Source organism: Micromys minutus (genome assembly GCF_963924665.1).
Source record: "Micromys minutus genome assembly, chromosome: 3".
Taxonomy (NCBI): domain Eukaryota; kingdom Metazoa; phylum Chordata; class Mammalia; order Rodentia; family Muridae; genus Micromys; species Micromys minutus.
This window is the reverse complement of record NC_137972.1, coordinates 27,216,653-27,229,359: the sequence shown is the minus strand read 5'-3', so window position 1 is coordinate 27,229,359 and position 12,707 is coordinate 27,216,653. Positions and strand designations below refer to the sequence as shown.

The following is a 12,707-nucleotide window of genomic DNA, read 5'->3' as shown; positions in this document are numbered from 1 at the left end:
CAGTATAGGTGGAGAATGCTGTCTGCCCAAAGACAGGTAAATCAAAGTCTGCTGCCAGTGTTTTGTTTACCAGACACAAGAGACCTATAGAAAACTTAGTCACAGTCGCTGTCAAGAAGTTATCATATGTGCAGTGCCTGGAACAATTTCAGCATCTGGACCACCCAAAATTCTGAGAATGACAGATGACGGCAGTTCAAGGAACTTGGGTCCGTGGTGGCAGCTTTGACCTGCATTAACCAATTCTGGGATCACTTGCCTCTAGCCTTCTGGTGAGATATTGAATTTTCCTCATTTCAATAGCCTTAGCTGCGATGTGTGATTACAACAGAAAAACAAACAATAAATTGTTTTGCATACATATGTCCAGGTGTGTATAAATGCTTGTGTATCTTCATGTGTGCTTGCATGTGTTTACATGTAAATGTGTGTACTTTTGTGGTTTTACACACGTGCATATTGTCTTAGTTAGGGTTTTACTGCTGTGAACAGACTCCATGACTGACCAAGGTAAGTCTTATAAAGGATGACATTTAATTGGGCTGGCTTACAGGTTCAGAGGTTCAGTCCAGTATCATCAAGGTGGGAACATGGCAGTACCTAGGCAGGCATGGTGCAGGAGGAGCTGAGAGTTTTACATCTTCATCCAAAGGAAGCCAGGAGCAGACTGGTCATCATTGGACAGCTAAGAGGAACGTCTCCAAGGCCACCCCAACAGTGACTCACTTCATCCAGCAAGGCCACATCTTCTAATGGTGTCACTCCCTGGGACGAACACATGCAAACCATCACAAGTATGCACTTGTGCTGTGTGCTTGCATTTATGTATGTGTATACATGTCAGTGTGTACACATATCTGTGTGTGCACATACGTGTGTGTTCCCTTGTAGTCAGGAGTTAGAAGCAGGGGAATCCAGAGTCACAGCCACTGGTGGTTACACAGTGACTTCAAATCCATCCTGGAATGCATGGGATCTCGTTTTAAAACAATAAAGCAGATGGGTGTCACCTGAAAGGTGGGACTCCGGAGTGATGGCTACAATCAGGCCATTTCAGACTTCCAAACTCAAATCCCTGACTAGGAACATCCATCTAGGAAAACAACTGCAAATATAAATTGCAGAAGAAAAATTTCTCTAAAGAGGAAGTAGACACAAAGCCCTTGATATGACCAAGAAGCTGTTTGCTACTGATACCCGCTGAAACAGAAAAATTCACTTTTCTCCAATGGAGTGTCACTGGGTGGGCATGTCAACCACACTTCAGAGTCCCCATGCCCAGGAATATTTATCTGGCCAACATGAAATTGTCTATGTCTCTGTCTCTGTGTGTGTGTGTATGTAAAATTTTTATTTTATCTTGATAACTTTTTTAATTTATTTTTTATTTACATTCCAGCTGTTGCCCCAACATCCATTCCCCTTGCCAGGGTTCCTTATCCCGTTTCCTTCACCTCCCTTTTGCTTCCTGACCTGAGAGGCAGCCCAGGCCCTCCCCAGAAGCCAGCAGCCTGCCTTCAGGACCATGGACAGAAACTATTGGCAGCGTTTCACCAGCTATCATGGAATCAAACTGCATCTAAATGACACTTGACCCAAGTGAGGCAGCCAGGGGAAGGAGAGGGTATAGCATTGTAGACATAGCCACAGAGGAGACCACGGAGTCCATGGTGGAGACCCAAGGAACAGCAGGGACCCGAGCAGGGAGGGCACTGAAACAGGGAGGAAGCCAGGCCCAGAGGGTATGATACCTCATAACCTGCAGTTAAAACCTGCAGTCAGGTGGCAGCCACAGTGTCCCCTGAGCAGAGTGAACACAAAGGCCTTACATTTTCAAAGAGCCCCTACATTTTTAAAAAACAGGCTGATGTGGGATGGGGCCAGGGTCAAGGAGACCAGCTGTCAGACTAGACCCACAGGATGTACAGGGAGTTCGTGTGATAACCCACGCACAGCTGATTGACAGGAGCTCTTGGTGGGACCAGACACAAGGAAAGCAGGTAACACGTAGCTGTGACTAATGGATGTCTGCCAAAAGCTGATGGGGAAGTAAAGAAATGTGACCTCCCTATGAATTTCATGAAGTCATTGCTTCTAATAGTACTCCATTGTGTAAATGTACCACACTTTCTGTATCCATTCATCTGTTGATAGATATCTGGGTTCTTTCCAGTTTCTGGCTATTATAAATAAGACTGCTATAAACAAGGCAGTGGGGTGGAGAGGGTGATCAGGAGGGAGTGCACCTTTGTGAAGGCAAATGGAGAGGGAGGGGGAATGGGATCGAGGTGGGGTAAAGGTATAACATCTCAAATGTAAATACAAAGTATATAATAAAAAGAAAGAAATAAAAAAGAAAGGAAGGAAGGAAGAAAGAAAGGAAGAAAGAAAGAAAGAAAGAAAGAAAGAAAGAAAGAAAGAAAGAAAGAAAAAAATGTGACCTCCCAAGGGCCAGTGCAGGCTGAGGGCTGTAAGGTGTAGGGAAAAAAGGATTTTTGCCTAATGTGGTGGTTGACTAAATATCCACCGAGGGGTGAATGGTCAAGCAAAGCATATATACTCATGGCAGAGCAATGCAGCCTTGGAAAGAACATGTTCTGATGTGTGTTACTCGTGTGAACTAAGGACACTATGCTAAGTAAGGTGAGACCCTGATAAAAGGATGACAATGACATTTGACTGAAATGAGGCAGTCAAAATCAAAGACAGGAGGTGGGTGATGGCTTCCAGGGGAGACAGGGAGGCTTTGTCTGATAAGTTTACCTTGGGGCAGGTCAAAACTCTAGTGCATTGTTTGCTGAACTGTGTGTGTGTGTGTGTGTGTGTGTGTGTGTGTGTGTGTGTGTGTGTGTGTGTGTGTGCACAGAATGGGAGGGTAGGGTCCTAGGTTTCCAGATGCATTGTCAGAATAAAGGGATGTGTACGTCCAAGGCAGGTGGATCTCCAGGTTGCTAAGGTATTCTCTTTGCTTACCTGCCTCGATTGGCCGGCCCCAAAGCTTCAGGCCTGGAAACATGACCTATAATACCTCCTCCCATCTCTCAGCACCCACAGAGCCTAGCCCCACAAAGTGAGCTGCCCACACCCCTCCTAGAGAATGCTCACAGGGCTACGAGGGTCCTACAGGGTTTGGTGCTAGCACTGAACAAACTCAGTGACCAGAGTGGGGTATCCTCATTCCCCCAGTTCAGAAGCTGTTCTGTGGGTATTAGTTGGTCCAGCTGCTCAGAGCTGGAATCAGGACAATCCTGCTGAGGTCACCCCACTCCAGCACCAGCCCCTCCTCTGACAACAAGAGGGATTAGAGGAGAGGCCAGTGGATTAGAGGGGGCGCTTGCTCACTGCCTCCCCCTTTGATCACCTGGGGTGGACCCTCTGCCAGATACAGCTAGAAACCGCATCTTTTGCTTGGGACTGGCCAGCAGGCAGAACACTTGCACACCCAGACACTTGCACACCCAGGGATCTGGGTGGCAGCAAGTTCATTCACAGCAGGGGCTCTGTCCTCCTCCCCTACCCCTCCCCCAGTGGAAACACCATGGCAAGATGTCCCACACTGTCCTCCAACCACAACTGGGACCACTGTGGACAGTGGACAAAAGCGTGGACCTTCCTGCGGAAAATGCCAATCATCCTGTGGCTGCTGCTGTTGGACGCCTCCCTGCCAACTGTGAGGAGTCAGACTACAGTACCCCTGGAAACGTGAGTCTTGAGTTTGATCCTACCCTGAAGACCCTTCTTTCGGCCATCTCCCTCTGGCCAGCTGCCCTCTGCCTCTGAGAGAGCCTTCCTTGCTACCTCCCAACCTCCCCATATCCTTACTGATTTTGGAGCTCACCTGTCTTTACCTTCCGGCTTTGTATAGTTGATGCCGGGGCTAGATGAGGGGGCAGGCATCCAATAGGAAGGGTAAACTACAAGATAGTGTGGGTTTAGGCTGCGGGTGGTTCTGGAAATGACCATGTGTACCACTCCCAGGACTCACTGGGTGACCTGTGCTTGAACCAAGAAGGGGTAAAACAGCTGTAAACGGACAGGCAGGCTGGTGCCTACTGCAGAGCCTTAGGGACTCAGGACGGGTTCTGTTGGCCTTGTTCTCTCCAGATTTGTCTCCTTCAAGGCTGCAATTCTGCACCACACATTAAAACTAGTGTTGGGGGAGATTACAGTCAGGAACCTTTCAGACACTAAAGGAATTTGAGGGTCCCAGATGGAATCTTCACAGTTCACATCTGAGCCTAGCTTGCTAGTGGCTAGCTGACAGAACAGGGGCCAATGCCATGTCTGTGATCTGGGGAGAATGGGTTTCCATGACACTGGGTGATCCCACCCTCCCCCAGCCCCTGCTCTGCTCAGCACTGCTCCAAGGATGCCTTTCAGCCAGCGAAGGAGATACCATTCTCCAAGCATGCAGGTCCACAGATGAGAGTAGTGCTGAGCCAGCCTGGCTTTTGAGACAACCCCTGAAGCCTTGCACAAGCTGGGCAGTCTTTATCACAGAAGGTGATTTCCAGGATGTCAGGGGTCCAGGAAAAGACGGCTGGCATCCAGGGTGTAGACATCTACACAAAAATCTCGAGAGTAGCATGGGATAGCCACCTCCAAAAGCCAGCTGCCGCCTTCCTTTCCCAAGAGGACAGGGCTCGACCACATACTCTCCTCCTGCTTTCACCAGGTCCCTTGCTGTCCTTCACCCCTGTCCTACTGACCCGCCCACTCAACATCAGCCTTGGCCACTTGCCCTCCTTACACAAAGCTGCCACAAACCTCCTGGTGCCCAGTTCTGGAGACTGTGACCCCCACACCTGCAAGCTTGAGGTGTTCCCCTTTTCTCTGGAGATACCACATCTTGATTTCTGGAGCACAGAGACTGGCTTCCTGTGGGCACCCAAGTGATTTCTCTGCCACCTGCAAAAGAACCTTGCCATCTACATGTCCCTGAAACCACAAGATGTCCCATTGCCTGCCATCCCAGATCAACCCACACCACACACTTTTCTTGCCAAGAGTCCATTTGCCCTCAGTGTCTCAATCCCATGCATACCCTATGGCGCCTTCCAGTCTCTTCCTCGTCAGACTCCCGTACTCAGTCCCTATGCATACTTCTTCCTGAGCATCACGGGAGTTTGTCAAGGTGTAGTGCTTTGGTTGTCCCTAAGGTTAGGGAGTGTACAACCTACACAGTGACATTCAGTGACTTTGTGTCAGAAGGCTCACATTCAACATAGTCCAAGCTACATGTGTCACCTTCCTCCCTGATTCACACAGACTGCCTTCCTTACATTCTCAGCTATGGTCAACAAGACAAGCTGAAGGATCTGAAGTCATGTTCCACTCCTCCAAGGCTCTCTGCCCAAAATTCTCTTTGAAATCTCCCCACCAGGCTAACCTCCACCTCACTGTAGATGCTGAACTCAGATCCTGTTTCCTCTACTTCTCAGATCAATTAAGACATATCCACAATACCCAAATAGACATACCCATAGCACAAACCAATGTACATGGTCCCCCACTGATACTCTCTTCCTGGATGGTTCTAGATTGTGCCAAATTGACAAAGTTAATCATCACAGGAATGCTGAGTGTCAGCATGTGTGTGCTTGTGGATATGAATGTTTGTGGGTTACAGGTATGTCTGCTTGGCATGTATGTGATGCAGCTGTCACCTTCGAGAATCTGACATCTGATCATGGTAAGAATGTACGCATAGGCTTTTCCGTCCTGCAGAGTGAAGCTGTGGGCCGATACCTTCGGCAGGAATCTGTACAACGCGGTGACCAGGTACTCAGGCTCTCTCCTGCTGCAGAAGGTCAGTGATCTCTCCCAGAGAGCTCAGGCATAGTCAGAGGGTCTCTTCCCAGAGATGGGCATCCCAACATCAGAGCTGTAGGAGGCCTGGGAGACCTTGTCTGTTAATCTCATATTCAGATGGGGCCCAGGGAGGCTCCACCCACAGGGTTAACCAGCACGAACAGTGGGGTCAAGCATTCTGTCAGTTCAAATGTGCAGGAGGCCGAGAACAAGATTAGGCCTGTTGGGTGGGTAATGGAGGTTTGGTGTGGATGCCAGAGAGAGAGCAGCTGATTAGAGCACAGACATGGGGGGAGGGGGCGGAGGCAGCCTGGGAGTGCCAGAGCAGGTATCAATTTCCTCTATGCAGGTAGAGTCGTTCCATTGGTCCCGGGGACCCAGGCTGTGCCCAGGAATACAGCATCCCCTGCACTCGGGCAGGCTGGCCCAATGCCTGGTTTCCAGCAGGAATGGGCAACCCTGCCACACTTGTTCATTAAGTGCCCATGGCTTGCCTTTGCTCAGCCAGATTGTGAGCTGGCATCTTTTTCCAGTCGCTGACTCCCTGGACATATTCACAAGGGCTTGGCTTCTGCTGTGCCATAACCTAAGAAGAGTATGACATGGTTTAATTGAAATCAACCACAAGCCCAATCTTCTCCATCTAGCAAGTGATGGAGTCCTTAGGCTTTTCTGCCAGCCCTGAGCACACTGACACCCTCCCCTTCTTACTGCAAAAAGTGGGAGGAGCCAGGGTGGACCCTGGGGTCTCCCACAGACATAAGACTCCTGGAGCCCTCACGACACCCCATTCTCCCATTCTGTGGTGAACCCTGCAGCTCCAGGTGAGGAAGAGGAGGAGGGATTGTAAAGTCATTAGGGGTAAAAGCAGTATCAAAAGCTGTAGAACTATCAGGTCCTACAGAGTAACTTGCCTAAGTTCACATGGTCGACATTTTACAGGGCTGGTCAAGAGTCATGATGACTCATTGAGGATTGTCCCTGAGCAGACAGAAATTTGAATTAAGTTCCTGGGCTCCAGGAACTGCTGAGCTAGATTCCTTAGTAGGACACACACACACACACACATACACACATGCACACACACAACACACTGTACTGTTCTTGGGGGCTGAGCAAAGGCAAATGGACACAAAGGCTGCTTCTTGGTCACTGTCAAGGGTGTCACAGCAGGTGCAAGGACAGGAACTGTTTTCCCATCTCCCCCAGTGTCCTATCTCCCCCAAGCTGCCCCAAGCCCATTGGCTCTGACTGGTGTCAAGTTTAACTGCTGCCAGATGTCAGTCAGCTCCCACTGAGGATAAAAACTGCCATGTGTCCGGAGGCCTGAACAGAGAACATTTGAAGGCAGATGCCTGGAGACTGATTAGCAGGTCATGGGTATCAAACTGTAGGGGAGCTGGTAAGGTTTTAGGACAAAAATGACCCTAGTGCATTCAGGGGCAGGCACCCTTGTCCCAAGCAAAGACATACTGCTTTCCGTCTCTACCCCACACAGAAGTACAAGGATGCAGAACCCAGTCTGAAGATCCAAGAGGTGGATGGCTTGGAGCTGGTGAAGAAGTTCTCGGAGGACATGGAGACCATGCTTCGGAGGAAAGTTGAGGCTGTTGAGGTGACACTGCCCACCCCCAACACTGGCCTATGGACCCTTTTAGGGATTCTACCGGTTGTAGATGGTCCTCTCCTGGCTGGCCAGGGCTAATCAAGGTCACTACAGGCAGCAGGGGAGGCATATCATACAAGGAAAACTTGTTCCCAGCCAAGCTTTGTAGCTATTCAAGGACAAGGTCACCTAAGCCTCAGAACACCTAAGAACCATGGAGGGTTGATCCTCCTGGCTGAAAGGCCAAGAGTAGAAAGCAGAGGCATTACACAGGGGAAGGAAGAGCAGAGAGCGTGGGCCGTGGTGGCCAAGGAGAGCAATTGCTGGTGACGTTCCCTTCCCTTTGTGCCCCTCTTCCTCAGAGCCTGGTGGAGGCCGCTGAGGAGGCCGACCTGAATCATGAGTTCAATGCATCTCTGGTGGTAAGTCCTCTAGGGAGTGGGTGCTAGCTGGCTCTGCCCCACCCCCATTGCAGCTGGAGCACCAGCTGTGAGGGCAGCTGGGCAGCAGCCACTCACTCCATGTCCCTGTGCCAGACCGGCTTTGCCAGCGAGGCTTTCTCCCCACCCCGCAAGGTTCTCGAAATAAACATGAGAGGTGGGTCAGCAGGCATAGTGCAGGGAGGAAAGTACTAAGACAAATCTCTGTGCTGAGAAACAGAGGGAACAGGAAGAAGGAAGCTCAGGTTGGGTAAGGATGCAATGAATACAAACCCTCTGTGTCTGGGAGGGGGTGGGGCAGACAGTAAGTTGGGATATCACCAGAGAGAGGCCAGAGTCAAAATCTGGTCTGGGATGCTTGCTGGGTGTCTGACTGCTTTTCATTACTGTGGCAAACACTAGCATCAAAAGCAGCTTGAGGAAGATTAGGCTTAAACATCACAATCAATTCCCATCAGTGGCTGGGAGCCAAGGTGGGAATTCAAGGCAAGAACCTGAAGCAGACCCCCCACCTTGGTTAATTTGCTTTCACCATCTGCCCATGGGTGGCACCGCTCACAGTGGACTGGGCCCTCCCACATTGATCATTAATCAAGTAAACGCTTCCACAGACTTACCTCCAGGCTAATCTGGTGGAGGCTTTTCTCTCAGTTTAGGATCTTTCTCCCAAGTTGGTCCAAACTTGTGCCAAGTTGACAGAAAACTAAGGGGTGTGTGAGGGCTGGAGTCAGGGAGAGACACAGCTGGGCCTGAGCTCAGAGAACTAATACTGACTAGAGACCAGCAAGATGGAGCTCGGAGGGGTGTTATAGCTTCAGTTCTAGAGGGACTTAAGGTCCCTTGTAGTGTAGGTAGAGTCAGAAGAAATGGATCTGATTATGGTCCCTTCAGTCACAGCCTTCCTGCCCCATGGGGAGGCAACTGAACAGGACACAGGCCTACTTGCAGGGCAGGGCCCCAGAGGCTCCTTGAGTCATTTGATTCTCTAGCACCACCTGGAAGGACTGGACAGTGCCAACAAGGTCCTGTGCCTCATTCTGGCTCCTTGAGTCTCCATCTGTCTGTCTGTCTGTCTCTGACTTGTGATTTTGCCCACATATACTAAACCAAGTAGAGAATTAAATCAATGGTTGAGCTAATTTGGCCCCAACCAGCCAATGAACCCTCAGATCCAGTTATCTTGATGTGTGTGCGTTGTGACCACGTATCTCCATCCACCACCAAGGACAGCCAAACTGAGCTCCGCAAGCCCATCCCCTACCCCACCCCGAGCCTCACTTCCGGTTCCTCCTGATGCTTCTGCTCCTTTCCCTGGGTCCCTCCTCCCTTCTGTCTCTTACTCTCCCCCTCGCTCCCTTCCTCCCCTCCTCTCTTTGTTTTCGGACTGTCGCTTCTTGGTTCGTTCCCCTTTCACCCCAGTTTAACTACTACAACTCGGTATTGATCAACGAGAAGGACGACAAGGGTAACTACGTGGAGCTGGGAGCCGAGTTTCTTCTTGAGTCTGATGCGCACTTCAGCAACCTGAGGGTGAATGTCTCTATGAGCAGTGTGCAGCTACCCACCAACGTGTACAACAAAGGTGACTGTCCCCTCGCCACCGGGTAGTCAAGGGGATAGGATGGGGATCCTAGAGGGTTTTAAAGATTTGTGTCCATTTTCCCAAGGACATTGGTTATTTCTCCAACCTCCTCGATATGTTGAGAAAATAATTTATTCTACACAGCCTAGAGTATTTTGTTCCCTGTTGCTATGACAAAATTTCTAAAGCTGAGTAACACAGGAGAGGTTTCCCTAGCTCAGGTCTGGGAGGCTGAGGTTAGCCAGCAAGGCACTGCTTTGGTAAGCTTCCCAGATGTTTCCCACTGTGGCAAAAGATGTCATGCTGGGTGTCTGGATAAGGGAGCTCAACCATGCGTGGAAGCAGAGGGCTAGAGAGTGGAAAAGCCAATCTTTCTATGCTCCACAACAGCGCTTTCAAGAGAACCTACCAGAGCCCCTAGAATTCTACAGACTCTATCTTAGGGCAACACTCACCATGATCCAATCACCTCTCCCTAAACTCCATCTTTTCTCTTATGACTACTAGTAACACACACCAACACATCAACCCTGGGAACATATACATGGTACAGCCAAACCTCAGCACACACAGGTACAGACAAACCTCAGCACATACATGCTACAAGTGTCAGCACATACATGCTACAAACCTCAGCACACACATGTACAGACAAACCTCAGCACATGGGCTGGGAGAGAGGTGATGCTTCAAGATCAGTGAGCATGGGCTACAAATGAACCAGATGTAGTCCTAAGGGAAGCAGGGAATGTTTTTTTGTGTTTATGTGTGTAGCCTGTGTCTCCTGATTCTAATTTCACGTCCCATGAATTTCCTTCCATGTTCCCACCTACAGACCCAGACATTTTAAATGGCGTCTATATGTCAGAAGCCCTGAACCCTGTGTTTGTGGAGAATTTTCAGAGAGATCCTACACTGACCTGGCAGTATTTTGGTAGTTCAACTGGGTTCTTCAGGATCTATCCAGGTGAGGACACAGGGTGGCATCTGTCACCTCTAAGCTTTGTTCTCTTAGAATAAAGTACTGAAGACAGCTCCTAGCCTCAACCCCCTGTGAATGAAGGACCCTTATAGACAGAGGGCATGCTTGACCCACACTTGCCTTCTTACAACCTTCTGTGACATAGTCACATACACAGTGGGAGTATCATGGTAGTTGTCACCGATGTTGAGTGAGTGCTGTCCTGGGAAAGCCTATGGATGATGCCCAATGCCCAAGAGGACCCTGCAGTCCCTCACCTTAAGGGGTGTTCCTAGATGGAGAGCAGAGTGCGGTCCTCATACAAGGTGGGAAAAGCTCCATTATCTCCACAGAAATGGAGAAGTGTGTGGGGAACAGCTCACTGGCAACATGCCACAAAATGTGAACTCAGATCCTTAGATCCCTTGTGAAAAACTGGGCATGTGTACCCCTGTAATCCCAGCGCTGCAGGAGTGGAGACAGGAGGATCATGGGAAATCACTGGGCAACCACTCTGGTGGAACTGGTGATCCCCACATTCAGTGAAGACTGTGTTTTAAAGAATAAGGTGGGAGACAGCAGAGAAAGATACACACTGTTGGTTGTTTGCCTCAACAGATGCACACACTGACCCCCCCCACACACACAAACACAAACACAAACACAAACACAAACACACACACACACATGCACACATGCATGGTGGACCCATGCACAGACTTACGCGTGTTTGTGGGTCTTGACCTCTGGTTTCTTGCCACTTAGAGAAATTCTCTTCATCTAGAAAGACCTGTGGTGTCCGCTCTTCTGGAAAGACACTGGAATGGCAAAAGGGGGCCTCTTTCTGGCTCCAGGCTGGAAAGGTAACCCTTCTGACAGAGCACAAAGAGCAAATGTGGCTCCCGTCCTCGGGGTGTCTGTCAGGCAGTCCCAGTTCGCTGTGGGTGTTTGCTTCTGTGCCTGGATTCCTGTAAGCCACCCTGATTCCGAGGTCTTGATGCTTGAGGAACTCAGGCTGTCTCCAGAGTAGAATTCCTTCGAAAAACCCTCATGCTTCATTTTTAATTGGATCGTTTTTCTTTTTGTTGCACCTCAGGAGTTCTCTGTATATCCTGACTATTAATTCCCTGTCGGTGTCATGATTTACAAATATTTTCTCCCATTTTGTGGGTTGCCTTTCTAATTTGTTGATATTGTCTTATAGTCTTTTAATGGATAGTGCTTAAATTAGCCCATCTTCCTTTTGTTGTCTATGCTTTTGGTGTTACAGCCAAGAAACCGTTGCCAACTCCAGTGTTGTGAGAATTCTGCACTACTCGTTTTAGTAAGAATTCTACAGTGTTGAGTCCTATGCTAAAGCTTTCACTCATTCTGAGTTGATCCTCTACATTGTGTTAGTAACAGTCCTGCTTCCTTCTTTTACATGTGGCTGCCCAGTTTTCTCCGCATTAAGTCTGTTGCTTGCTCTCAGGTAGACTTGGCCTCCCTGTCAACAATGATTTGATCAGGATGCAAGGGTTTCTTCCTAGAGTCTCTCCTTCGTTTCATGGGTCTCTGTATCTATCTGTGTGTTTGTAGTATAGTATTTTGATGACTGAAGTCTTATGATCAGTGTGTCAATAATCAAAAGATACGACTCATTTTCGTATCACGAGAGGAAAGATGTATCTCGATTCATGGCTTCAGAGGGTCTCAGCCCACTGAGAAAGCAGAGAAAGTGTCAGAATTGAGGGCCAGAATTATGACTATCTATACAACTGTGTGCCTGCACATATGTATGTGCAGAAGAGGGCACTGGATGTCTCGGAACCAGAGTTATAGGTTATTACAGGTGCTAGTAACTGAGCCTGGTCTTTAGCAAGAGCAGTAAGCATTCTTAACCACTGAGCCACTTCTCAGAACCCCAACAGTTTATAGTTTTTATGGCACATTTTTTACTTCCTTTCTGCTGCTACTGAAAATCAAATCATTTTGGTAATCTCCTTTTCTGGTTGCTCATGGCAACTGATTTTGTTTGCTATGTTGCTGAATGTGTTTATGAGGCCTGACACCTGTCTTCTGGACTCTGTGGAGCTTCCTGTAAATCAAACCTATGACGTGTGAACATAGAGCATCTTTCTTTTGCCCTTTGCCCTTTTTCTTGCCTTATTGCTATGGCTAGAACTTCCAGTCCTGGTTAAAGCACAACCAGGATGAGTCTGTTTTATGACACCTACAATCAAACGCTTCCAACCTTATGTTGTGGCTTTTTCCATCCATAGCTTTAGTTATGTTAAAGTGGATTTTTTTAAGATTTATTTATTTTAT

The 12,707-nt window shown here is 48.8% G+C and overlaps 1 protein-coding gene across 1 annotated transcript in view; it reads left to right on the top strand.

The window, feature by feature from the left end:
- Window positions 1-3,538: 3,538 nt before the first annotated feature.
- CACNA2D4 (calcium voltage-gated channel auxiliary subunit alpha2delta 4) overlaps window positions 3,539-12,707 on the top strand; it is a gene marked incomplete at both ends in the record, with an annotated part of 113,907 nt that continues 104,738 nt past the window's right edge. Inside the window, 6 exons of the mRNA XM_080914776.1 lie at window positions 3,539-3,702; window positions 5,728-5,809; window positions 7,310-7,426; window positions 7,780-7,839; window positions 9,277-9,439; window positions 10,275-10,406. Of these exons, the coding sequence (XP_080770902.1) occupies window positions 3,539-3,702; window positions 5,728-5,809; window positions 7,310-7,426; window positions 7,780-7,839; window positions 9,277-9,439; window positions 10,275-10,406 (718 nt within the window). The remainder of the gene's footprint in view (window positions 3,703-5,727; window positions 5,810-7,309; window positions 7,427-7,779; window positions 7,840-9,276; window positions 9,440-10,274; window positions 10,407-12,707) is intronic.